Raw genomic sequence first — 25,638 nt, 5'->3', positions numbered from 1 at the left:
TCCTGAGTCAATCAGTAACGGATAAGCATGTCAGTGTAGCGAAAATAACGTACTTAGATCAAGGTTTAGGTCAATTTAGATCTAAGGTTTAGGCTACATCAGCAGTGATTTATCAAGTTTGATACAAAAACCTTAAACACTAAAACACTTTTGACACCCGCGAGACATTAAGTAGTTTAAGCTTTATGATAAAAAAAATACGTAACAATAGTCTTGGCATGTTTCGTATGCAAACTAATATTAATCCAGTTTGGGGATGTGACCAGGAAACGACCCAGCAAAAATGAAGACAAACATTCTGCATTTGCTCTTTAAAAATATGAAGTGATTGTACTCTGACCTGTTTGTGAGAGAAGGGGAGATAAGGAAACACCATACTCAATCTGAGTTTTGAAAACTGGAAGAACCTGAATGTGCTTATCTAGTGACATGACAATATGACATGATATTTGATATGAGCCTATAGAGTATGACTGACCTAGCGTACACCTTTGCTAGTACTACCATGCTAACGTACTAACTGCAAATAAGCCGACAAAAATGAGAGAGAACTTCAGAGCATGCATTTGTCCATTACATAACTGTCAATTGCATAACATAACTGTAGTTCAGCCCCGGGTGTGATCATGTCACCACGCACCGTGCATTCCTGAACCAACAGAGCAGTAACACTGGACAGGCTGGGCTCCTTTCACTGTGCTAGCGGAGAACAATTCAGACAAGCAGAAAAGTCTAATGTCAGCATTGCTGAACTGACACACCTTTACATACAGGCACACAAAAACACATTATACCGGCAGGCACACTCCGGTCTTTGTCTGCACACTGGCCCCGCAGAACGCATGGCCGGGCTGTGGGCGCAGCGTTTAAAAGAATATTCTGCAGCCTAAAAGTTGGATGCAACTCGCGGTGCACGGGCGCTCGCGCGCCCACGGAACCACAGCACGTCCACTCGCTCCCTCTTCCTGACCAATCAGAACAGCAGATCCACCTCACGCCCGTTCCCCGTCCCGCGGCTGCCTCTGCGCTCACGACGCCACGGTGTGGCCACGTCACACCCCGAGCTGCCGTCATCCGGGGGCTTGAACTTCTCTAATAAATATCACCTTGTTACAGCGGCACGCTCCCAATTAGTGCAACAGGGTGTTCTGTTCGTGGAGGAGGTCCGGGTTTACGCTTTTTTCGCAGTCTTTGCAAACTCACACCCAAAGTTACAAGTAAGTAATGCGCACCTTTGCAGTCTTTATCTGTCAGATCGTGATTCAATTTCTCCGTTACTGCTAGTTATTTTGATATGCAGTCCATGGTTAATACATTTTAAGTAGGAAGCTTTTACCTGCGACGTGGAGGACAGGTAGAGAAGACGAGGTAAACTCGCAATCAGATGAAATTATTTTCCACACATTGAGTCCTTTGGAAAGCCGTAGAGTTTTTGTGTTTTTCGGGTGAAAGGGGCAAAGTGAATCAAGTACAAATTTGAATTTGTATTGTGAATTAAACACTTAATGTTGGTACTTTTTTAGAATGGAGGACACTTTTGAAAGTACTTTTTAAATGGCAAATCTAACGTTGCTGACGCTTCGCAGCAGTTGCGCGCGTGTTCTGTTCGAAGATGCATTGTAATTTTTTTCCAGTTGGGTAGTAAGCAAGCTAACCGAATGCGTAGTTCTATCGTTATGAATGAATAGGCGTTAATTTGTGGTGTTTGACGGGGACCGCGTTTACGTTGCATTCATCTCCGAGGGCCGTGGTGATTCTCATGGTAAACGCCGCAAATTAGTGCGCCGCGGCTGCAGGGTTCAGTGTACGCGCACGAGTTAGTATTTGTGCTGATCAGCCACAGACCTTAGGCTTGTTTTCAGAACTGTGAACCTGTTTTTCCGGGGTGCTGCGAGGACAATCAGCCTTTTTTGTTACAGTACAGGCGTAACAATGACGGGCAGGGGAGAGGATCTACGGGAATGCGGTAGAAACGGGAGATCGAATCAGATGAACTGATGTATCCCGTTGCGTGGAGGATGCTCGGTTCCTCGCGGTGCCTGCACGCGCCATGCACGTTGCTCTGCCAAGTTTGGCGTTGCACCTGTTATGCACCTGGTTACATCTGGTGCCTTTCAGAAGTGCCAGTTGGAACCACTGTGAGTGAAATGAGTACCCACACACTAATTGCCTGGAAAGTGTTGAGTGAACCTAAGTTTCCCTGCTGCGGTGCATCTGTGTAGCAGGTGTCTGTGGATTTGCGCTGGATGTGGGTGAAGTATCTGCCATTGCTGTATGCAGTCAATGCACCATAAAGGAACTTTGTGCCGCTGAGTAAGCCTTGGTGCACTGCTGTTCAGCAGGGGTTGACAGTTTGGCATGAATGCTCAATGTATGTTACCTGTACTGTATTTCCATCAGGTGAGCAGGTGCTTTAACATGCACACACTATGGTTCCATAGAACACACAATAATTCATCTGTACTGTACTGTGCAGTGTCTCAGTGCGATGTTAACGTACTGTAGTGTCCAGTCAGTCACTGTTTCTGTACTGTACTGTATTACCCCTCTCTCTCAGTGCAGTGTTAATGTACTGTATTGTATTAACCCTCTCTCTCAGTGCAGTTCTGTATTAACCCTCTCTCTCAGTGCAGTGCTGTATTAACCCCCTCTCCCCCTCTCTCTCTCAGGATGACCCATCAGTTCCCCTCTCTCTCCCCGGAGCAGAAGCAGGAGCTGGCCACCATCGCCCAGCGCATCGTTGCTCCAGGGAAGGGCATCCTGGCGGCGGACGAGTCCGTGGGTGAGCGAGCGGGGTGTGGACGGTGAGGGGTGGGGAAGGGGTGTATTTGAGGAACTGCTAACCCACCACACTGCAGAGCCGAAGCTCTCTGAGCCGGTGTAGGTGGTGGCAGTTACACTGGCGGATGCTGTGGAAGCCCCTGAGTCCTCTGTGTCGGCCTGCATTGGTGTAGCAGTAGCAAGCAGGGCCTGTGACCCAAAGGCTGCTGGTCCGATTCTCTGGTGGCACATTGCTGGTGGTGTATCTTTGGGCCTGAAGCAACTCTGTAAACGTCCAGCTTTATAAATGGATAAACCTGCACAAACAGGCTTGACTTTGGCTGCCCCATCGCCCTCCGCTAAGCGTATGAACTGCGTTAGTGCATTAAACTTGGCTGCTCCGTCCCTCCCTCCCGGCTCTCAGGCACCATGGGAAAGCGGCTGCAGAAGATAAGCGTGGAGAACACCGAGGAGAACCGCCGCTATTTCCGCGACCTGCTCTTCTCCGTCGACCCCTCCATCTCTGAGAGCGTGGGCGGGGTCATCTTCTTCCACGAGACGCTCTACCAGAAGTCGGAGCAGGGTCTTCCCTTCCCACAGCTCGTCAAGGAGAAGGGCATTGTGGTCGGGATCAAGGTGAGAAAAACGGAATGGTGATGGAGTGGGTCAGTGGCGCCCCCTCAGTGTTGGAGGAGAACAGCAGTGGTGACTTTACGCTTTTTTTTCCCCCTATTTCCAGGTAGACAAAGGAACAGCAGCACTGAATGGAACAGATGGAGAGACGACTACTCAGGGTAAAACGCTCTCCCTTTACCCCTCTCTGAGCCTGGAGCGCAAGGTGGTCAGTGCCAGTACCCCCTGGCCTGACTGTGCAGTCTGCCACAGTGCCACCTTTGCTGAGACCCTTCGTGAATACATTTACCTTCCATCCTAACATCCTCACAGGAAAAGCATGTTTCTGCATGTTCTCAGGTTGGCAGCATTCCTTGAAGTTTCGGAGCTGGAACCTTTCCAATAGCAGCTGAAATATTGGGGGTGGGGTGCGTTATGAAATGAGTTCCCCAAATGTAGAAATGGAACTGCTCAGCCTTGCTGCATTACATTGGTCTGTGCCGATTTCAGTCTTTGTATGGAGGTTTTCAGCCTGGCCTGTACCATTAGCCTAATCGGTGCAGGGGGGATCTGTGCATTAAGTGAACTCCTCCCTCCAGGTCTGGACGGCCTGTCTGAGCGCTGTGCCCAGTACAAGAAAGACGGCTGCGACTTCGCCAAGTGGCGGTGTGTGCTGAAGATCTCTGCCGGCTGCCCTTCCGCCCTCGCCATCGCTGAGAACGCCAACGTGCTTGCCCGATATGCCAGCGTCTGCCAGGAGGTACCCCCGGCCCCGCCCGCGAGTCGCTCGGGACAGGACACGCGTACCTCACTGCGCAGTGACCATGTTCCCTGAACCCCTCTCTGACCCCCCAGAACGGCCTGGTCCCCATCGTGGAGCCGGAGATCCTGCCGGACGGAGACCATGACCTGCAGCGCTGCCAGTATGTCACAGAGAAGGTAACACCCGCACCCCTGTGTGGCGTTAAACTGTCTCGTACACATTACACCAATAAATGATCCTCTATACAGTACCAATCCATTTAGTCTTACAAGGAGCTCCAGCGCGCTTCACAGTGGGGATGACTCAACGCAGTGCCCAGCTGGGTGACACGCGGCCACCATGCTGAAACGGAATGCTCTCCATTGGCCAGCTGAAGGACAGGGAGGGAATTTAGTGGGGTAAATGCTCTGAATTTGGTCAGGATAAGGAGGGAACCCCCCCCCCTTCCTTTCCCCCTGCCAGGTCCTGGCAGCTGTGTACAAGGCCCTGTCTGATCACCACGTCTACCTGGAGGGCACCCTGCTGAAGCCCAACATGGTCACCGCCGGACACTCCTGCACCAAGAAGTACACCCCCCAGGAGGTTGCCATGGCAACAGTCACTGCCCTGAGACGCACTGTGCCCGCCTCTGTGCCCGGTGAGAGTTGGGGCTGGGTGTGCGTGTGCGTGTGTGCGTGTGCGTGTGTGCGTGTGCGTGTGTGCGTGTGTGTGTGTGTGTGTGTGTGTGTGTGTGCGTGTGTGCGTGTGTGCGTGTGTGCGTGTGTGCGTGTGTGCGTGTGTGCGTGTGTGCGTGTGTGCGTGTGTGCGTGTGTGCGTGTGTGCGTGTGTGCGTGTGTGCGTGTGTGCGTGTGTGCGTGTGTGCGTGTGTGCGTGTGTGCGTGTGTGCGTGCGTGCGCGTGTGCGTGTGCGTGTGTACCGGAGCAAGGAGTGCTTGAGACAGTCTCTTATCCCTGTCCCTGTCCCAGGCATCTGCTTCTTGTCGGGAGGTCAGAGCGAGGAGGAGGCCTCCCTCAACCTCAATGCCATCAACCAGACGCCGCTGCACCGACCCTGGAAGCTGACCTTCTCCTACGGCCGCGCCCTGCAGGCCTCTGCCCTCGCTGCCTGGCAGGGGCAGGCAGGAAACCGGCAGGCTGCACAGGAGGCCTTCTGCGCCCGCGCCAAGGTGAGGCTGCGGGGACGCCCGACACCTGTCGCGTTTAAGCCTCCTGCTGCTGCTGCTCCGGGATGCAGGGCTGCCTTATCGCGCTGCCTGCCACGTTTCCCCCTGCAGTGCGGACCTTGCCGAAACGGTGGTCTTCCCAGATGGAAGCCCCTGTCTCAGCACCGCGGGGGTCAGCACCCTCCCCCTCCGACACTGTGTGTGGGCTAGCTTTTGCTCCAGCCTCTGCTGTTAGTTACTTGGCCCAGTCTATCATTCCTTTTTTTTTTTTTTTTTTTTTTTTTTTTTTTTTTGCTAATTAACTAGTTGGACCAGTCATGCTGATGGAAACCAGTGTATTGAGCCTTCCAGGAACTGTTAAACACTTTAACTCCGGTTCCTTCAGCATCTCACTCGATAGAAAATGACTGCCCATTACCCAGCATTTGAACATGTGATCCATTCAACCCAATCCCAGACAAGCAGTTGCTCTGAGTTTGATGCTTTATTCTGTTTCTGCAGCACATGATGCTTTGCCCAGCCACACACCCCAACTAAAGCTGATGCAAGAATGCAGCAAAGGGCTGTTTCTCTGACAACGCCTGGAAAGACCATGCAGTTGTGCAGCATTCGGCAGCTCACTCTCTCTCCTTTGTGTCTTCAGATTAATGGGCTGGCATCACAGGGAGAGTACAAACCCTCGGGTGAGGCTGATGAGGCAGCCATGCGGTCTCTCTACACCGCCAGCTACGTCTACTAGAAAGAGCCTCAGAGCTGCGCCACCCATGGGACCAAACTCTCGGCTCTTGCCCTACAACCCCAAGGAGCCTCCTCTGGGTACTTTCCACTCCTTTCACAGGACCACTGCATGTAGGTAAACACACATTCAGTTTGTACTGAATACTGTTGGAATAAGTCCTTCCCACAGTGCACCTCATCGCACATCCGGCAGCCTCCAGACAGGGTCCACATTCCCTGACAGCCTGGCGCTGGGATCCATGTCCCTGAGAGAGAATGTTACTGGCGTTTCCTACTGGAATAAATTTGAAATATTGCTGTAAATGTGTGCCAGTGTCATTATTCACCATATTCACTTGGAGGTGATCTCTTGTAACCTGGTGAAACTGCATTATTCCAGTTGGCTTGGTGGTGTACAATACCCTGTGGCACATTGACTCTGAATATTAGCATGCAGATGTGTTGTCAGGGATTTGATGAGTTGTGAGGATGTGAAACTGAAAAGATGTCATGCCAAAGTGAGTCCATTTTGAGAAGACTTAAGATTTTTTCAAGCTTATCGTTATTCATTGGCATCTGTGATGCTCCTTTTGAAAAATGAGACCAAGGTTTACAGCGCAGATTAAGCCCCCGTTTGCGTTCACTAATCCTGAAAGGAGACTTGCACGGTGCAGGCGTCAGAGCTGTTCCTGTCTTTATCGCACCGTGCTGCCGAGCTCCTGCCAGCTCGAACCCGAACAGGCTGCAGAGGCCGCCGTTCGTGACGGAGGAATGCTCTGCCGAAACTGGATAGCCTGCATTTCTCCCTCAGTCCGTCTCCATGGGCCGTGACAGGAGAGACAGGTGAGACTCCTGCGTTTTTCCACAGGCCTTAAGCCCTGCAGCTGCAGAGGGCAACTGAGACACTGCAATCAGGGCTGATCCTGAAATCGCACTTTTTCAAACTGACAATGACCCTGGCTGATAAACAGGGAAACTCCATGAAGCTGTAAAGACGCTGTCTGCACTCACTGTTTAACAAAACACTGCTGTAGCCTTTTATACAGCTACTGTAGTTATCGGTACTACCATTAATAGCCAGTAGATGGGATGCTCGCAGGTAGCTGTGGAGCCACAGGGTGAGAGAGAGAGCAGTGTGATGAGGGAAATCCAGCAGACCCTCCCATCTCCACAGAGCAATGAAAGCACAAAGCTCGGAATGGAGCCAATTTGTTCCACCACCACGGTCACTATAGGGCTCAGCTTTGCCACTCAAGCCACTCTGTAAATTTATACAAATACCATCATTACGCAGAACAAAACGCAAAAATCCCATGGGTATCTTTTCTGGCTAATACGTATTTGAAGCTCCAGTTAAGTGATTAACTTTAGATCTCCACAATGACACAGTAAATGACAATAATGTAATGTATATAAGCAGGATCGTTAAGCACTGTGAACATTGAAATAGATTTTATCAAATATTTTCACCAGATTATTTGAGGACATAGCTAAACTGACAGGCTCCCCAAAAAGGGGAGGAGTCAGAGGTGAGGCAAGGATAGGGGGAGAGTCACTGTCACAAAGCCAGCAACTGTCTCTGGTTCCCGCGGAAACGCAGCTGGATAAGCACTGCACAGCATCCAGCAAGACCGTCTCTGCATTGCATTACAAAAGTGGCATTATACGCAACATAGCCAAAGGTCAGGGGTCACGCTCAGAGTTCTGTGGGGGGCGGGGCAGCCCACTACTCACTCCTGAAGGGCAAGTGAGACTCAGACAGGAAGTGAGGAAGGGAAACGGGGATAAGGGAAGGGAGAGAGTGAGAGATTAAGAAGAAATGAGAGACAGAGATGTAAATTAAAAAGAGAAGGGGGAGGGGGAAGGAAAGGAAAAGCAGAAAAAGATGGAAAGAGAGAGTGAGGGAGGGAAAGAGAGCACCTGGAAGAGACATCGAAAGGAAGAGAGAGAGCAAGCCTGACAGAGACAGCAAGTTCCTGAGAGCAGGAAGAAGTCTGGTTACAATCACAGACAGGAATGCCGTTGTTTTGGTCTTGGTGGTTATGAATGAGAGGATTGTAAGAAAACAGGAAAATGAGTGAGGGAGGGATTAGAGGAAGGAGTCAGGGGAGGCAGAGAGAGAGAAAGAGGGAGAGAGAGCAATAGTCCATAGGAAACCAACCTCATCCCTTGGAAATGGCCCAGTTCAGAGACATGGGGGCTGCTTTTCAAAACTCATTCTGTGAGCAGAGTGTACTGCTCTCCCCACCTAAGAAAACAACCCTCCGACATCATTCAGAAGTGATTAATCATTCTGATACTCTGACCTCTGAGAATATGCAAAACCATTACACTTGAATGAAATCAGAGGGAGCTTGTCAGGACGGTTAACAGCTTTAAAATGTATTCAGATGACAGAGAGATACAGGGAACAAACTTAAAGGCCCATCTGAATACCTTGGGGCTGTCAACAGCATCTGAAAAGTTTTCTGCACCTTACTGAGCAAAAATAAGCTCACGACTGTGTGGCATAAATGATTTTTTATTGTGACAAGAACAGACACAATCACCATCAAGGCAAACAGTGTAACTGACTGCAGCGCGTCCAGGTAAACTGGGCGCCTTATGAGAGAAGTGTCCAGCGGGTCCCGAGTGGCTCAGTCAGCAAGGCGGTGGCTTTGAGCACAGGTTCCGCTCCCGCTCCCGCTGTGTCGTTTGCCAAAAGCAGCCAGGCAGCAGAACGGGCTGGGTTTGTTCCGCCAGGGAAACGGATGGACAGGCTCGCCAGTGTTTCCTCCTCCCAGGCACCCTGTGAGCTGCTTGGATGACCTCACTGGAGTAACGCCTATCCTCCACTGGGCACCTGCTGCACCGCAGGAAGCCGTGTGACTAGTGTGAAAACTGCTGGCTGTGTGTGCGTGTAGCGGAGGGCTGTGTTCGCCTCGCATACTGTCTGAATGAGGAAGCTGTCACGGTGAAACAAGCCTAGTATTCAACGACCGATTCCATTAGCATTGCGTACACGGGGGAAAACACAACATAGAATAGGGTTTGGTATCTTATATTTTACAGACAATAGTAGGTAGCAATGATGAGAGAGAGGAGAGCTGAGGTTAACTAAAAAAAATGCCACCCTAGCTGTGATTGGTCAGTCCAGTTCAGAAGGTGTGGCCACAGCGGGGGAGGGTGGAAAATTCTGGTTGAGAGACTGAAACGGAGAAAAACAGTCGTCGGTTCATGTGGCCTCCACTGAGGGACAAATGCATCACTTGGTTTAAAAATAGATTGGCTTTAGCCTGATTTTAAAAGAATTATAATTGTTTGAATCCTGACAACAGTTTCAAAGCAAGCATGTTTTTGAGAGGATGCGTATGGCTTTTGTGCTGCAACCAATAAGTTACATTCATTTACAGTCCAGCATAGCCCTGTGGTCCACACATCCCTGTGTGTCTCTCTCACCATGTACTGCGTGAAGTTCCTCCTTTCCTTATACAGATTGACGGACAGAATGCAAGAAATAACCGTCTGAACGATGGTGAAGAGAAGGAGGGAAGACTTCACCCCTCTGCTGAAGGTCTGGGGAAAACAGAGAGGCAGAGGGAAGGACAGAAAGAAAGATTAGAACTGTTACATGTGGCAATTTTACACACATAAGGTGTCATAGTACTGATAAAAATAGAGTAGTGCATATACACACACACTCTCACACACACATGTGTGTGTGCATATACACACACACTCTCACACACACGTGTGCGTGTGCATACACACACACACACTCAGTACGGCAGGGACACACAGTGGCGTAGTGTTGCTCTTCACACTGGTCATAATGGTCTTGCTGGTTGCACTCGGTGGCAGGGTTGTTGCCGAGGTCGATGAAGTAGAAGACAAGGGCGAGGATGGAGACCAGCACAGCGAAGGAAGTGGCCACCAGACAGGCACAGAGCTGCAGCACAGAGAAGGAGACACGGGGGTCAGGGCACGAGGGTCAGGGCACGAGGGCCAGGGCACGAGGGCCAGGGCACGAGGGCCAGGGCACGTTCTGTTTACTCCGTCCAGCTACTCAGCCCGGTGTGTTTCACACTGACAGCTCTATCTCAGACGCTGGTGAAGCCACACACGGTCTGATTTGCTGGCCTGACAGCATTCCCAAAGGGGTGTGGTCTAAAAAATAATACCCACAGCTAGCACAGGAACGCAGACAGCTGTCATTCACCGCAACCTCCAAGACGGAGGGCAGAAGCAGCTGGGAGTTACTGTTACAGCACAGGAGAGGCATCGCTCACCTGCATGCCATGGCTATCCTGCACTGCACAAAACACAATCAAGTATAATAACTTCAGTAATAACTCACAAACTTCATATTGGCATATTTCTCCGTCACTATGGCAACTGCTCCTGCCAAAATGAACTGCAAAAGATGAGATAAAAATGAAAAATAAAAAAATGTCAGCAACAGCTGGGGACATTACCTGGCCTCAGGCACATATGATATAAAATCTGATGTTAGGAGAACAGGGTTGGTGTCAGTCGGAAGGACAAGTCACCCCTGGGTCCAGTGAAATATGTAGGATGCTATTGCAGCACAGAAAAACCAGGGGGTGCTCTTGAGCAAGCAGTGTCCAGGTTTTTCCCTCTCTAACCTGGGGCATAAAGCCAACTGAACTGCAATGCATGGCTAAACAGTCATTCCATCACTGACAACACCCGGTAGGTGCAAAACAGGTTTCACATGCAAATTATTACATGGACAGACAACTCTCAGTATAATAACTGATCTGGGTATAAAAATAAAACGTGAAGATTACACAATGACGGCAATAAATTCCAGCTCCTGTTAAGCAGACACTGACGGCCCCATGCACAGTGTGAACTGGGCATGGAAAGCCTTCCTGGTTGCAGCCATTGACCCTGCAAAGAGAACATTCTGACTGGTTCATGGTGATAGGTCGTTACCACGAGTCCGCTCCACCAGGGCACCCCGAAGGTCATGACCTCTGTGAAGTCTGTGGCGAGCAGGGGGATGGAGTAGGAGATGACGGTCACACCCACCATGACCTCAGACACCTGTCACAGAGGCGGGGGGGGGGTTACCTTCCCAGTACTGTACACAATATATACATGCCAACGCCAATCACAGCTCCATGAAGTGTGTCTCTGCTCGAGCAGGGCTCCGTCACCCCTCCACCATGACTCCACCGCTGCTCACTCCATACTCACACCCATGACTTTGGGCTCCCCTTTCTGAATGCTCTCTCTCAGTGCCTGCTGTCTGTCCATCAGCTTCTCCGCGGTGGGGTCCGTCACCGCGACGGACAGGTCCCTGGCAACCGACACTGCCATCCCGCTACTGTCTGAGGGGGTGAGGAGGAGAGACGGGAGGAGAGAGACAGGGAGGGGAGAGACAGGGAGGGGAGAGATGGGAAGAGAGAGATGGGGAGAGGGAGATGGGGACAGAGAGACAGGGAGGAGGGGAGAGAGAGGGAGGGGAGATCAAGACAGGGGAGATGGGGAGAGGTAGAGACAGGGAGAGAGAGATGGAGAGATGGGGAGGAGGGACAGAGTTTTACCCAACTTAACTGCAACATCACAGCATCACATCACATAGCATTCGTCAGCAGGGCAGACAGTGATTCTGAAAACAGAACAAAAAAAACATGGAAAAGAACACCTCACAAAGTAATGAAAAACAGACGCATATAGGGGAGGGTAAAAAAAGAAACAACACAACCTTACAGACAAAGAAAATCAAAAAGTAAGACACAAGGAACCCTCATTTACATCCACAGTATATAAAACTTCTCCCACACGTCCCCCAAAGTGTAATACTAGTGTTGACTCCTCCGACGGGCGGTATGCAACGCCATCATCATAGGGAGAAGGAGAGAGAGGCAGGGAGAGGGAGAGAGAGGCAGGGAGAGGGAGAGAGAGCGGTGAGTTCGCGGTGCCGTTAACTCGTATGAAAAACAGCCTTCATATGTTATTTCACGTTTGCACCGTATCCTACTGAGAATGTACCAGGTATGTGTAACTGACCCAATTCAAAGTAATCGTATACCTATACGGCGATGGTAACAAAAGATTCACATTTCAAATGCTTATCAAGACATATATTATCTGCATTTTAATTTCATACACCGGTTTCACAAAGAAAGCAGTTCATCCCAAATTGCACTAGTGTAAGAAACAAGAAATTAAACGTTGCAAGCGCATATGGTCTTTAACGCACAGAACCAATGGCATTTGAACAGAAGGACTCTAGCACGTTACGCACGACAGTCTGATAGCCAGGCAAATAAGGTTGCGCAAGGAATCATATGTAAATGCATGGAGGCAAAAATCCGTAATATGCAACATTTTACTTCCAATGTAAAATCAAGAAGAACATCAAACTTTACCACTTTTAACGTCTGTGGAAATCCAAAATGTTTAGTCTAGCGGATCCGGGGCGAAAACAGGGAATATAAAAATGTTTCGCAATTCACTTTCTCCTTTTTTTCCGCGAATCCGTCCCCACCCGTACTGTTGGCACGAGAAGAAGACATAAGTAAACTCTTTAGCCCCCTCCCCTATTTCGACGCTCACTCGCTCCCCTCTGAACTTTATAGGGAGGAAAGAAGGCAACAAAGAGAGCCTCCATATTCTTGTGCAAGACTCCGCCTAATGTCCACTACTTTTTGTTGAGTTTTTAAAAAATCTCCATTCTGGCTGGAAGGGAGTCTCTGAGGTAAACTTCTTAAAGGTAGGAGCTTCGCAGTTCTTAACAGTCGCTGGGCAAGAACATCGAGCAGTAAATGTGTTGCATCTTTAGAATAAAACGAATAATTGTCGTTTTTATCGCTGTCATCGCAGCAGAAACAGCAGCAGCAGCAGCAGCAGTATTTACGGGCCGATAAACGGCAGCTCTTGGGTGTTGTGCAAAGAAATATTTTAAATTTAATTTTAATTAAAAAATGCAATGATGCTGTAATATTGAGGCAACGAGGCTGCTTCCAGATCCTTGATACAGGAGCAGAATGAAGATCAGGTTGCCTGTGTTGCATTTCATGCGAGTCAATCTCACTTCGCGTATGAACTCCGCGTCGCTCCGCTGCGCCCGTCGGCCAGTGTTAATGTACTGTGGAGCATTACTCTCTGCTTCCACTTGTTGTCCTCCACTCTTTGTCAACAAGTTCCCCTCCCCTCTCGAGAGGGAATACAAATGCTGTTTGGCATAAGAGAGAGAAAATGGAGAGGGTGAAGCGCTGGACAATGAAATAGACTGAGAAAAGCGCAGAAGAAAGCAGAGTGGCGCTGCTTCTGATTATTCCGTGTTAATACCCCTCCTCCGTCGCGCCATCTGGTTTCTGTACAACAACATTCCACAATGTCCAACGGGATCAATGCATGTGTTTTTCATCAGCTCTCTCATTCTCTCCCTCTCTCCCTCCGTTTCTCTCTCTTAAAATAAAAAAGTGTTTTTATCCAAGTCAAAATGTCCACGTGAAAGCCTCGAACACATTTTTATGAGAAAATGTGCGCCGGCTGCGCGCGATAACATCGCCGGCATCACTTGCTGTATGTTCTTGGCTCGTATTTTGATTAGGACTGTATTGGAGCTCATGTAGTCGTGCCACGGTCCAGATTTGGCAACAAACGTGAAGTAAGCCTTACATGACATTGAAGTCAAATTGGATCTGCTTACAGCAGAATGTAATTTTGTGAGGTTCACCCCAGGCGTAATGCAATAGTGTAACATGTGATGTTTTGCGCAGGGTTCAGAGGCAGACCCTGTCCTGGCCAAGCCCAGCTGCAGCTGGAGTCTGTTGGATATTTTGGACCTCTTGTTTCTTGCTCACCCCCCACCCCCCCAAAGTTTCAGCACAATGAGAGACTGCCTTTGTTGCCAAGTGTAAAAAAGCTCTCCTCTGTCTGTCTACGTCTCAGTCACACAGGATCTCAGGACGATGTCCTCGTCCCAGCCAAGAAACACAGAGCCAGGCCAGCTGAGACTGCACCAGCCCTTCACCTTCTGTGACCTGGAGGCTGTAGCGGTGAGTGGCATTCCGGAGCGGAATCCAGCACAGCTCTCTAAGCAACATCACTGAGTGATGTCACAGTGCCACACCTCCATCCCGTCGGCACAAAGCTGTAACCACAGCTGCCTGAGTGACCAACACAGATCTGTAATTCATGCCTGCCTGTCTGTCCAGACCCACAGTTTGCTCCTACAACCATCAGCTTTCTTAAAATCAGGCAGTTTAAATCTTCCACGATGACCACTCCTCAGCTGGGTGTTAAGTGCAATATCAGATAAAATGCACACTGTGATATAAAATTTTGTAGACACGTTGTCCTGGCAGCTGTGTGACATATTGGTTTGGAAAATTAACTTAAAACCAGAAGGTTGCAGGTTCAAAAACCAGGCAGGTTTGCTCTGGTGAATACCCTGCTGTATAAAGAGATAATGTACTAAGAAGGACTACAGTGCGCATGGCTTAGTCATGCGCAGGAAACACACCGGCAGCTGCATGATAAAACTGTTATGCTTTATTTTTTTGCTGTTTGAGACCATGATCCTGAAGTTTACATTATGGTACCTGTCTTTGGCAAGTAGAGCATCTTGTGAGTGGCATTGTCTTTGTCTCCTGACATGTGACACCCGCGTTTCCTCCAGGTGGTGACGATACTGCTGGGACTGTTTCAGGTTCTTCTGGCTCTGCCACTGTACTACATAGACATCAGCCTGCCCCTGCTCTACCTGCTCCCCCTCTGTGTCGGCGCTATGGTACGGCCCAGGCTCTAGAGGTTCTGAAGAGATTGCGCGGGTGTGATTCATTCACCGAGGGGTCTGATGTCATGAGGTTAATTTTAGGGAGTGAAAGTGGGAAAAAGCAGGACGCTGAGAACTGCTGTCTGTGTGTAAACACAGTGGCGGATAAGCTCTGAGATGTTCCTCATTTCACTGGTGTCATGAACACTGTTTGGAGTTGAACACTGCCCGCTGAAGGCATTGCGGAGAGGCGTATGAGTGTTGGAAGTGATTAAAAAAAAAAAACACGAGTTGCTTTTGCTGCATTTTGTTTGTGTTTCAGTTTGTGACGGCTGGCTCATACACCATGGCGTGCGAGAGGTCACCAAGCAGAGAACTGGTAAGCAGCTACACTCTCTGTCTCCAGGTTTATCTGATCAAAGAGGGGGACATTTTCTGAACCTAGCTGTAAAATATAATCCCCCCTGCCCCTTCACACACACACACACAACACAGAGAGAAGCATTAATGTTCAGGCTGAGCTTTAATTGTTGTGTTCCAGTAGCGAAGGACATAATTAGTACACAGAGAGCTTACAGCACAAGCCCACCTGTGCTGGAGACGGTTGACTGAGTCATAATGGAGACAGTTTGTTTCACAGTGCTGTATGTGGTGTCTGAGAAAGAGCATGGATGTGTGTATGAATACTGCTGTTTTCACTGTAACTGCAACACGTTATGTTCTGCTGCAGAGGTTTTCCATATATCTGTAATTAGAATAGAGTTACTCTTTAATCTTTTTATTTTAAGGTGGTAATACTGCAAGCTAGCCGCCCGCCGTGAATGAGAATCCTCTGGTTGTAGCAACTTTACCAGAGCGAGGAGGGGACAGTTTGTGTAGATTTGCTTGTTTGCTCTGATCTACCATCAGTGGTAATTTTTCATGGAGACAGTACTATGTCATCTATCAGAAGGCTACATTAATTGCTATTTGCATTGGTTGTTAAAAAGGTGTATTTAATGCTTAAAAAAATCATGCTTCTGTCCTGAAAACCCACAGTTCACACACACACTCGGATGCTGGACTGTGTTACTGGACAGGAGAGACAGTTCATCCTGAGGCCAGATTGCCTTTGCCTTCAGATGGTCTGTTTTCTGTTTGTAGGTTTGAGATGAACCGTTTGCCATTCTCCTCTCCTGATCTGTGTTTTTCAGATGAAAGGTTGCGCCTACACTAACGTGGCTGGCCTGGTGGGGGCGCTGTGTGCCCTCTGTGTGTACAGTGTCTCCATTCACTCTGTGCCCACTTTCGAAACCAGCTGCGACATGGACGTATACTCATCTCCACACGACGTCTCACTTCATATGTGCCCAGGCCAGCAGCTGAGCGTGAGTTTCTGCTGAACTCTGTGTGTGCGTGTGTGCACGTGTGTGTATGTGAGAGAGAGAGTGTGTGCGTGTGTGTGTGTGTGTGTGTTGTGAGTATTTCAGCACTTCTTAATGTGACTGTGCTTTAATGTCAGCATCTGCACTGTGCTCTCTGTGACTGTACGGCAGTATACACACCTCTCTTTCCTGTGTGTGTCTGTATTATAGCTTGTGTCTCTGTGTTGGTACTGTCCTATGCGTCCCCGCAGTGTGGGGTGACACTGTGCTGTTCCATCTCTTCCGTATCCGTTTGCATTGCCCGCGTCTGCACCGCGCCACGTTTGTGTGCGAGACCTGTCCACGTCTGTGTGGCGCTCGGAGGCTGTATTTTGCGACATGTCTCTGTGCTGTGCAGTAACACCCTGGTTTTTGCTGCATTTTTTGCAGGTGTTTTTCGGGACCATTGCCACCTTGCTTCTGACCTACAGCATCATAGCGCTCATCCTGCACTCGCTCCTCTCGTTTTCTGCTTTCAAAGGACTCAAATCAAACTGAGCAGCAGGCGGACGGTCAGAGAGGCTTTCACACACACACACACACTCACACACGCACACACACATACACACACACAAAAAAATGAACTCACAGTGAAGAACGAATAACCTCCCTCAAGTGCTCAAATGTCTTAGTTTTATATGGATTGTATTTCAGACATGCACCTATAATAAAATAACTATTTGCACAGTATTTGTCCGTGGGTGTTTGCAAAGCTGTCAAGATCTGAGTGATAAAACATACCTGTGTGCCAGTGTACAGTGGCACTGGATCAGTGCTGAAACTAGCGTTTTCCAAATGCTAACTGCCTCATTTTTTTCCGGACAAATCAATGTTAGCGCAATGCGTGTGCTGGACTTTTGGAAAATCCACCTCAAAACCATAAATTTCTCTGCTGCGGCCGTCATCACTCCCCCTACTGACATCCATGGAATATTCCCATCACGTCGGGGTTTCCCTTCAAATCAGCTGAGTATCAGACTGCACCATTCCCCATGTGAAACGGTCACATTGTGTTACTGCATGCATATTTTACTAGACCAAAGTCGATTTTTGTTTGCTACACGATTCCGTTATTACATTAGTCCTTTATAAAAATAAAGTATTCTAATAAAAATCAAAATACATATTCACAATATAATCTTTTGTAGATGAACAGCGGTTTCTGCGAGACGACGACCCCCATAATTAAAATATGGTTTTAACCCAAAATGGCGGCGGTTTCCGTCGCTGTGAAGTGAAACTTTTCCATAAGAGAAACTAATCATTCGGCAGAAACGTATAGGTAGCCGGGGATAGCATCCTGGCTAATCCAGTCGGCTTTTCGTTGAGCGCACTGTCATCGCTGTTAGTCAGTTAGCTAGGTATGTTGTATATTTAACCTCGTTAGCTGTTTAGCTAGTCGGAGTTACCAGAGGCAAGTGCCGTTTATTGCCACCAATACATAGCTAGCCGCTAAGATTGCTACCTAACTGGGTAGCAAGCTACAGTGATATTTGAACTAGTCAGGTACCAAGTGGTGTGAATAATTGATCAACAACGACGATTTAATACATTATGTTCTTATTGTCGGTTCCGCTAAGCCTCGTGTGTGAATTTTTACGTCGTCGGTAGCTCGATCCCTTGAACGTTAGCTAGCCAGTAAGTAATCTGCTCCAGCATTAGCTAGCTAGCGAGCTAACGCTATCTAGCTGTCAAACAGCTGTGAATGTAGCTGGCTTAGCTAACTGTAGGGTTTTAATGTGGGATGCTTTTGTTTGACGTTTTCCAGCTGGTTATGAGTGACAGTTAAATGGCTTAACGTAAAGGCTTGTCATCTGCTTATCCGTATTTTCTTGTCTTCTCAAGCAACAGCGAAGAGTATGCTTGCCTGTAACGCTTATCTGAAATATAACAGTTTGACTTGGGATTTCAGGTTTCTGCTCAGAGCACAAGGAGATCTAAATGGAAATTTAAGAAGAGGTCGCGACCTAGTTCATAGTGACAATGAGGTAAGGATGCGTAAAATGAGTATTTCTGCGCTTGTGGGCTTCTTTATATCCGCCGTGATACTGATTGCTGTATATTTAGCTACCTAAACATGTCAGTGGTTTGGATATCAGGACATTTAGTGAATCATGTTTCCGAGGCGAATGCGATATTAGACTGGTGTTTTACCAGCGTGTTTTCGGTTTGAATGGGCATGTGGTTTCTAACACTGGGCTGGATCTCACTATCAGTATGACTCTCTGGCAGGTGCAGCTGCAACGCAACATTTTTGACATAGGTCACAGGTCACCTGTATCAACATATTTTTACAGCTCTGGGTACTGTCAGGCCCTTACAGAAGATCTCAGATAAGTTTTTACATCCTAATCAATTACATTACATTATTATCATTCAGCAGGTACTCTTATCCAGAGCAGCTTGCATAGGTTACATTTTTTACATGTTATCCATTTATACAGCTGGATATTTACTGAGGCAATTCTGGCTTAAGTTCCTTGCCCAAGGGAACAGCAGCTGTGTTCCAGCGGGGAAGTGAACCACAAACCTTCCGGTTACAAGCCCTGCTCCACTATGCTACACTGCTCCCTAGTTAGTGTGAAAATCTGAATCTCGTCCTCATGTTTGATTTGATGGAGCAGAGAGTATTTTTTGAACAGCTGGTAGGACAGAGATTACAAGTAACAGAGGCTGTAACTCTTTGTTCTGTTTGAATATTATACTTTTACATTTCATCGGTCAAGGATTTAACATACTTCTGTCAGTGTCACAGTCAGTCTTCTGTGTTTCTGCTGCCAGCTTGCACGTGGCTGATATATGTTGATATCATTATGGCCATTTCAGGTCTCTTACTTGTAACCTTTTCATCCAGCCCAGAGATTCATAATAACATTACTTTAGAAATGAGAATCCAAATTTGCTTGAGTCTGGGTCATATGCTGTGGTGGCCATATGCAGTGACTAAACCTTTATCTTGTTTTAAATTGTTTATGCCGTTTAGTTAGGTGAATGGCTATCACAGATATAATGTGACACAAAATACTATTGACCAAAACACAACACAGACAACTTCTTTCTCTGTCTGGTGTAAGTTTGGTGTGGAAGTCGGGCAGGTGATCCTTGTTTTCACAAACCTCGCAGGAGCGAGTATGTCATTGTATGTGTATGTTTTTTTTTTTTTGTCAAAATGTCAGTATATCTGTCCATTAATCTAAGACATCTGACATCTGTGATCATCTTCTTGACTGACAGCTGTGGCGGCGTATTGATGGAGAAGGTTCAGGACCTCAGCCAATCAGAGCTGCAGGATCTGGTGGACAATGCCGAGAAGGTGGAGTCAATGGTTTTGGAGTCTGATGAGGTATGAAAGGTGGAGGAGGACTGTGCTTTAGCCTCAGCAATGTGAGTGCATAAGCACTGCCCTGTGTGCATTAGTGATGGGCAGCTTGCACAGAATAAAGCATCTAGTAATGCACCTGTACTTTTTATTAAAAATAAAAACTGAAAACGCACACAGTGTTTGGATTCTACAGTCCAGCTCTGTAAATGCTACAGTGCCTGTCCCTCTTGGATCAGTGTTGACGTAGTGTGGCCCCTCTCAGTGCCTGAGTGTTAATGTAGCGTGGCCCCTCTCAGTGCCTGAGCGCTGACGTAGCGTGGCCCCTCTCGGTGCCTGAGTGTTGACGTTGCGTGGCTCCCTCTCGGTGCCTGAGTGTTGATGTAGTGTGGCCCCTCTCAGTGTCTGAGCGCTGACGTAGCGTGGCCCCTCTCGGTGCCTGAGTGTTAATGTAGCGTGGCCCCTCTCGGTGCCTGAGTGTTGACGTAGCGTGGGCCCTCTCAGTGCCTGACGGACTCCTGCTTCCCGCCCGCAGATACAGACCATGCAGCTGGAGAGGGAGATGGCCCTGGCCTCCAACCGCAGCCTGGCCGAGCAGAACCTGAGCCTGAAGCCGCGTTTGGAGCGGGAGAGAGACCGGCTGGTGGAGAAGTACTCCGAGCTGGAGGGAGTGAGGGAGAGATACCGTCAGCTGTGCACCCAGAGAGGTGAGTGGGAGGGAGATACCAGCACCACTGCTTTCTATCAATAGCATTACAAGAGTCTGAGTATGTTAGCTAGCTACCAAGTTCAGCCAGCCAGGAGGATACAAGTTATACGTGTGGCTACAAAGCTATCTAAAACATGGAAGATCAGATGCCCTTTGCAATGCTCTCCAACAGACTAAAGGAAGCAACAGCAAATACAAACTGTTTTTATTAGATCTCTGATCTCTGATTGGTTAAGCTAACCAGTATACCTGAGGCACATTTTGCAAGTCATAGACCAGCTTCACACCAGCTCTGAGTAAGTATCAGGCACAACTTGAGAATGTGGTGTGAAGGGGAGAGAGAGCTGATAGAGAAACTGACAGTACTGTTCCTCCAGACGTGGGGTACCGCATGGTCACATACTGCATGGTATGCACTCTCCGCTAAACATTTCCATATGTATCGATGAGTATGCAAGTACGCAGTATGAATCCATTGTGAATACACTTCTGCGTCATGATTGTACGTAAATGAACTTTGACCTCAGTTTGGCTAGCTAGTTATGGTGTCTTGCTGTCATAGTAGAATTTTCAACTGTCAAGTTAACTTGTGTGACAGTACCTCAAGTTATCTGTGTCAGAAAAAAGCTGGTTCTGTACCACTGTGAAGAGTCGTTCGCTACCTGGCTGCTTGTGTAGTGGCTCCACAATGCTGCTCAAATTATCTGCATTTTTTTCGTTTGGAACTTCGCCTGTTCGCACTTTTATTGTGAGTGAATGTGATCGGAAATGTGAAACACTTTCTGGGTAGCGTGCAGCCAATGCACCTCATTTTTTCACGCAATTGTAGTCTGACAGAGAGGTGCTTTCAAGCATACTACCATCGTGTGTGAGCACACTTCGCAACCAGTCATCCATGTTAAGCACATTGCATACCGTGCTCGCGTGTGATTCGGGACAATGACAGTGCTTTCCCCTTATTGGTATGTTCTCTCCTTGGGCAGGTGAATGAGTGAATACTGCTTTCTGCATGTTAAGAACTCTGTGCATTTGGTTCCATCTGTAACAGTCAGACAACAGCGAACACTCTGGCCTGTGGTCACACAGTCCCGCACTGCCCTGAGCACCACAGCGGTGACCACATCAGCTTCCTGTTTCAAGCTGGTCAGCATTTTCGGCAGGGACTGGCTGATTGGCTGATATTAGAGAGATAGAGGAGTCTGATGGGTTGGGAGAGGGAGCTGGAGATGACGTCACAGCAGAGCATGTGACCAGTTCCGTGTCACTGAGAGTGCGTTTTAAAGCGTGACTGCTCTTTGAAGTCTTCAGCAGTTCTCATTCTGAGCATGTGCTTGTGGGTGCGCTGTCTTAGTTCTGTATTTCAGTGCTTCAAAACATATCGGGTAAACATGTCAGGTATATGCAAGCACATTGTTATCCTCATTTTTACAGTACTGAGATTTCCCATAGTACTGACAATTTCTAAAACAACAGCGCATCATTAATTAAGACTGTAATTCTTACAAGTGCACTTCTGTCTTAGGTTGGGTGTCCTCAATTTAGATAAATGCCGAATTATTTAAGTGCATGTATTTATGTGTCTTTTTCTTTCTGACCAATAGATGGCATCATGGGACAGGTGACGCCAGAGGGCCTGTTCTCCAGGCTACAGACAGAGGGCGCCAACACAGAGGCCGAATCTGAGGTACAGCAGCTGGCAAGCAAAACTCACAGCGGGAGACTGAGAAAAGCCGCACACAACACTCTCAATTACCTAACAAGGGACCAAACAATACTGACACAGGGACAGGAAGAGCACTCCTGCATCAGGTTCATAACTCACGCCAGGGTGCCTGCTGTGAACCTTGCTGGCCAGTGTGTACAGATAGTTAGGGCTGAATGGGTCCAATGACACATGGGATACCAGTGACATCATATTTTGGGGCGGTGGGTTTAAAAAATGTTTTTTAAAAAACTAAGCTGCAAAATTATTAGTTTTGGATCTCATGGTGATCTCACAGTGAGCGTGTACCATGGTGTGTTCGGGGGTGTGTCAAGCAGAATTCAGTCTGACCGAGATGAGAGAAAGAGAAACGGCTTGCCTCCTTTCCATCTCCTGTGTCTGCACGTCTCCTGTGTTGGGCGGCAGTGTGGCGCGGTGGTAAAGAGCAGGGCTTATAACTGAGCGGTTGCAGGTTTGATTCCTCTCTGGGGCACTGCTGCTGTACCCTTGAGCAAGGGACCAAACCCAGTATTGCCTCTGTGATTATCCAGCTGTATGAATAGATAACATAGCAAAAATTGTACCCTATGTCAGTCGTTCTGGATAAGAAAAGAATGTTTGCTAAATGACAGTAATGTAATGCTTTGTTTCCACCCTGTGCTTCTGTCTGTCTTCCACCCTCTCCTCCCCTGTCTTATCTGCCTCTCCTGAACGAACCCCTGTCTGACTCATTGTCTCTCTCTCACACACATCTTTCCCCTGTCTGACTCATGTCTCGCCCCTTTCTCTCCCTCCTCTCTCCCCTGTCTCGTCTCTCTCCTCCCCCTCTCTGTTGCCCCTCTCTTGCCCTCTTACCCCTCTCTCCCCTCTCTCTCGCCCGCACCTGTCTTTCTCCGCTCTCTCTCTCTCTCTCCCTCTCTCTCCCTCTCTCTCTCTCTCTCCCTCTCTCTCTCTCTCTCTCTCTCCCTCTCTCTCTCTCTCCCTCTCTCTCCCTCTCTCGGCCGGACAGACGCTGGCAGATCAGTTCCTGGAGGGCTCCCTGTCGCTGGACTCCTTCCTGGAGCGCTTCCTGTCTCTGCGCTGTCTGGCCCACAAGAGGCGAGTGCGGATAGAGAAGCTGCAGGAGATCCTGCGTCAGAAGCGGGAGGACGGGGCTCCGCTGGGCGCCGTGACGTCACAGCAAAGCGCCGGCCGGGAGGCGGCGGCGCCGTCGCCATGGCAACCCCCGCTGCCGCACCAGCAGCAGCAGACAGAGGTGCGGCAGAACAGCGATGCCGACGCCAAACCCAACCACGTCAGCTTCCCCAACCCACCGCAGCCGGTCACGTCCCCCCCTCTGCCTTACACTCCATACCCCGTCTCCCCCCCGAACCCGCCCCCCGCAGGGCAGGGTCCAGGCCCCGCCATCCCCCCCGGGCAGTTCGCACCCTACCCCCGCCAGGCCTTCGCGCCCGCCCCTGCCTTCTCCCCTCACCCCGGCTTCCGGCCTCCCACCTGCCCCTACCCCGGCCAGCCCACTTTCCCCAGTCAACCCGGCTCCCAGTTCCGGCCGTACGGCTCGCCCACCCCTCCCTACCCCTCTCCTTACCCCGGCCCGGGGTATAACTACCCCTGCGGCCCCTCACTGCCCCCCTCCCAGCCCCCCCCAGGTGGGCCGCTCTACAGACCAGGGTTTGGTGTCCCACAGCCCTAATCTTAAACCCATCTCCTTCTCTCACAGTCTTTACCCCATCTCACACTATCTCTACCCCATTCTCCTCTCCTCCACTCTCTCTCTCTGCATCTCTCTCTCTCTCTCTCTGTCTCTCTCTCCCTCCTGTCTCTCTCTCTCTCCCTCCTGTCTCTCTCTCTCTCTCTCCCTCCTGTCTCTCTCTCTCCCTCTCTCCCTTTGCAGACCTGTGTAGGCTCACAGCCCTGTTTGGTAGTGGGATTTTTCAAAGGGAAGTGACCAGCAGCAATGGGCTCTGTGTTCAGTGAAGCGTCTCAGCCCCCCTCGTCTGTTTAACGATGCTGTCTTTTTCCGGCATCTTCTCAAACCTTCCCACGCTAAGGAGCCTGGGCCGTCCTTGGCAACTGGGTGTTCAAAGTGAGGATGATAACCAGAAACCATAATGATAACTGTAAGCAGTAATCATAAGGAGGAGCTGTGACAGCTATGATCATGTGCCAGCAGCAGCTGCAGAAAGAGCCTGTTTCCCTTTACCGCACGTCCGTCAGCTTGTTTCGGGTACGCTGTGTGTCCCTGGCAGCGTAAAGCAGAGCTTTAATCTCTCAGACGTGTTTAAGCGCTGCAGCACTATGCAGAAAATCGCTGTGGGCGCGATCCCAGCGCGGGGTGCCGCCGTCGTCACGGATCACTTCCATAACCGCGGCCACGGTGAGGCCGGCTCCGCTCACCGCAGCTCCAGCGGGCAGCGTGTTGTTATCGTTACGGGCTTTGGTTACCGGCGTGTGCGTGTGGACGAGGCGGGAATACGTCCCGTCTCCGCCTCTGATCACGGCGGTGACGGGAACGTGACTCCGTGTTTACACTATGCTACAGTCAGGCCTCATATTCGCTTATGGGATGCCAGGAGGGGAGGCAGGGACCGCAAATACGCCTGTGAGGGCGGGGCACCTCGAGCGACGGTGACTCTGTGTGTTCTGATGGGACAGTCCCTCAGTACAGCAGACACATGTAGTTTTTACATGCAAACACGATGCGTCCCTGACACAGCATAATTACATAATCGCCTTTGTCTCTGTTTCTGTGTGTGCATATATGAAATACGTAGATGTTACACATATATACACACGCATATACATGTATATACACATGTACACATATCTGCCCTCTCTTTCCTTTCCTGTTCCACTACACATGTTTTCACGCATTTACTCTCATCCCTTCCTTTTCCTCCATGTAAGAGCATGGCAGTGGTGGCAGTGTGTCTTTAAGAGAGCATTATCTGTAATTTGTATAAAAGGTGACTAATGATATTAGGGAAGATGAGTGTGTCTTTATCATCTTATCAGAGACAATCCAGGTGTACTGGATTGGGGTTCTACGGGGTGGGTGTGGGGGGGTCAACGAAGTACAGTCTAGATACAGTGGCTGACTTTGCCTGGACAACCGTTGAAGACAATTAACTGCTGAAGAATGAAAAGCTAATGTTTAGAAGCGCAAACAAAAAGATTTCTCGTTCCGATGATGACTGTAGCCTGTTAAAGTTGGTGTGAATATTAAATGCTGAACTTGAGCTATGAAGGCTGTGTCCGATTTTGTGTTGCTGTAATGTGCAGTGTGTCTCTCTCCGCGCATGCTGCTGTTTATTCTGTTTATTTTGCTGGGGTAGCAGGAACTTGCATCACAGGTCTAACAGCAGTGCCCTGGATGGGACTGAAGCTTGCAGCCAACCTCCGGGCTCTGGTGCTACACTGCCTGACCACGTGGGCAGAGGCCCAGCGGAGTGATTATCTTACAGCACTCATTAGCAACTGGAATTACTACCAAAATACTGGGGAATTTGAATGCTGGCCTCTGCACTGCTGTTGACCCCTAGAACAAGTCACAGAATAACATTACCAATCCTGCTGTATAAATGGAGAATATGTGAAAATCATATAAAGGCATCTGCAAAATGGGTAAATCCATGGTTAAAAGCCTAATGAAAATTCATGAACGGTGTTCTTGCACCCATACATAACGTGCATATCAGTGTAGACTCTGATAGTGCCTTTTGATCAGGTGTTAATGAGAACTTATATATAAACCACA

At 49.0% G+C, this 25,638-nt stretch overlaps 4 protein-coding genes across 7 annotated transcripts; 3 read left to right on the top strand and 1 right to left on the bottom strand.

Annotated features, from left to right (window-relative positions):
* The first annotated feature begins 1,035 nt into the window (after positions 1-1,035).
* On the top strand, positions 1,036-6,296 carry LOC118769959 (fructose-bisphosphate aldolase B-like). Its single transcript, XM_036517397.1, has 9 exons — positions 1,036-1,217; positions 2,670-2,782; positions 3,185-3,396; positions 3,500-3,554; positions 3,972-4,132; positions 4,228-4,311; positions 4,598-4,772; positions 5,101-5,300; positions 5,941-6,296. The coding sequence occupies exons 2-9, from the start codon at positions 2,671-2,673 to the stop codon at positions 6,034-6,036; spliced, it is 1,095 nt and encodes a 364-aa protein (XP_036373290.1). The 5' UTR covers positions 1,036-1,217; position 2,670; the 3' UTR covers positions 6,037-6,296.
* A 2,403-nt stretch (positions 6,297-8,699) lies between these two features.
* Positions 8,700-12,514, bottom strand: tmem176 (transmembrane protein 176). 2 transcript variants are annotated; one of them, XM_036517382.1, is made up of 7 exons: positions 12,395-12,514; positions 11,217-11,346; positions 10,953-11,063; positions 10,351-10,407; positions 9,793-9,942; positions 9,453-9,569; positions 8,700-9,201 (listed from the first exon to the last, which is right to left on the bottom strand). In XM_036517382.1, the coding sequence occupies exons 2-7, from the start codon at positions 11,337-11,339 to the stop codon at positions 9,142-9,144; spliced, it is 618 nt and encodes a 205-aa protein (XP_036373275.1). In that variant the 5' UTR covers positions 11,340-11,346; positions 12,395-12,514; the 3' UTR covers positions 8,700-9,141. The 2 variants fall into 2 exon arrangements, with proteins under 2 accessions (XP_036373275.1, XP_036373274.1); XM_036517381.1 differs by having other exon boundaries at positions 11,217-11,350; positions 12,395-12,513.
* An 89-nt stretch (positions 12,515-12,603) lies between these two features.
* On the top strand, positions 12,604-16,794 carry si:dkey-9i23.16 (uncharacterized protein LOC571915 homolog). 2 transcript variants are annotated; one of them, XM_036517390.1, is made up of 6 exons: positions 12,604-12,723; positions 13,923-14,029; positions 14,653-14,763; positions 15,071-15,127; positions 15,942-16,115; positions 16,542-16,794. In XM_036517390.1, exons 2-6 carry the CDS (start codon positions 13,943-13,945, stop codon positions 16,647-16,649), a joined length of 537 nt encoding a protein of 178 aa, XP_036373283.1. In that variant the 5' UTR covers positions 12,604-12,723; positions 13,923-13,942; the 3' UTR covers positions 16,650-16,794. The 2 variants fall into 2 exon arrangements, with proteins under 2 accessions (XP_036373283.1, XP_036373282.1); XM_036517389.1 differs by having other exon boundaries at positions 12,606-12,738; positions 16,542-16,792.
* A 625-nt stretch (positions 16,795-17,419) lies between these two features.
* Positions 17,420-23,691, top strand: vps37c (VPS37C subunit of ESCRT-I). Of its 2 annotated transcripts, none has more exons than XM_036517354.1 (6): positions 17,420-17,512; positions 18,064-18,139; positions 19,386-19,494; positions 20,006-20,177; positions 21,781-21,863; positions 22,891-23,691. In XM_036517354.1, the coding sequence occupies exons 2-6, from the start codon at positions 18,135-18,137 to the stop codon at positions 23,572-23,574; spliced, it is 1,053 nt and encodes a 350-aa protein (XP_036373247.1). In that variant the 5' UTR covers positions 17,420-17,512; positions 18,064-18,134; the 3' UTR covers positions 23,575-23,691. The 2 variants fall into 2 exon arrangements, with proteins under 2 accessions (XP_036373247.1, XP_036373248.1); XM_036517355.1 differs by having other exon boundaries at positions 17,420-17,789.
* Positions 23,692-25,638: the final 1,947 nt, after the last annotated feature.

Source organism: Megalops cyprinoides, chromosome 22 (assembly GCF_013368585.1).
Source record: "Megalops cyprinoides isolate fMegCyp1 chromosome 22, fMegCyp1.pri, whole genome shotgun sequence".
Taxonomy (NCBI): domain Eukaryota; kingdom Metazoa; phylum Chordata; class Actinopteri; order Elopiformes; family Megalopidae; genus Megalops; species Megalops cyprinoides.
This window is presented reverse-complemented; position numbering and strand designations above follow the sequence as displayed.

Excerpts from the sequence above, each read along its gene's own strand:
- si:dkey-9i23.16 (XM_036517390.1), top strand. The coding sequence starts at position 13,943 with ATGTCCTCGTCCCAGCCAAGAAACACAGAGCCAGGCCAGCTGAGACTG. Across the intron at positions 14,764-15,070 it reads CCCTCTGTGTCGGCGCTATG|TTTGTGACGGCTGGCTCATA; the intron begins GTACGGCCCAGG and ends TTTGTGTTTCAG. Across the intron at positions 16,116-16,541 it reads GCCCAGGCCAGCAGCTGAGC|GTGTTTTTCGGGACCATTGC; the intron begins GTGAGTTTCTGC and ends CATTTTTTGCAG.
- LOC118769959 (XM_036517397.1), top strand. The coding sequence starts at position 2,671 with ATGACCCATCAGTTCCCCTCTCTCTCCCCGGAGCAGAAGCAGGAGCTG. Across the intron at positions 2,783-3,184 it reads GGCGGCGGACGAGTCCGTGG|GCACCATGGGAAAGCGGCTG; the intron begins GTGAGCGAGCGG and ends CCCGGCTCTCAG. Across the intron at positions 4,773-5,100 it reads TGTGCCCGCCTCTGTGCCCG|GCATCTGCTTCTTGTCGGGA; the intron begins GTGAGAGTTGGG and ends TCCCTGTCCCAG.
- tmem176 (XM_036517382.1), bottom strand. The coding sequence starts at position 11,339 with ATGGCAGTGTCGGTTGCCAGGGACCTGTCCGTCGCGGTGACGGACCCC. Across the intron at positions 10,408-10,952 it reads CCTGGTGGAGCGGACTCGTG|TTCATTTTGGCAGGAGCAGT; the intron begins GTAACGACCTAT and ends CATCTTTTGCAG. Across the intron at positions 9,943-10,350 it reads AATATGCCAATATGAAGTTT|CTCTGTGCCTGTCTGGTGGC; the intron begins GTGAGTTATTAC and ends TCTGTGCTGCAG.
- vps37c (XM_036517354.1), top strand. Across the intron at positions 19,495-20,005 it reads TGGTTTTGGAGTCTGATGAG|ATACAGACCATGCAGCTGGA; the intron begins GTATGAAAGGTG and ends TCCCGCCCGCAG. Across the intron at positions 21,864-22,890 it reads ACACAGAGGCCGAATCTGAG|ACGCTGGCAGATCAGTTCCT; the intron begins GTACAGCAGCTG and ends TCGGCCGGACAG.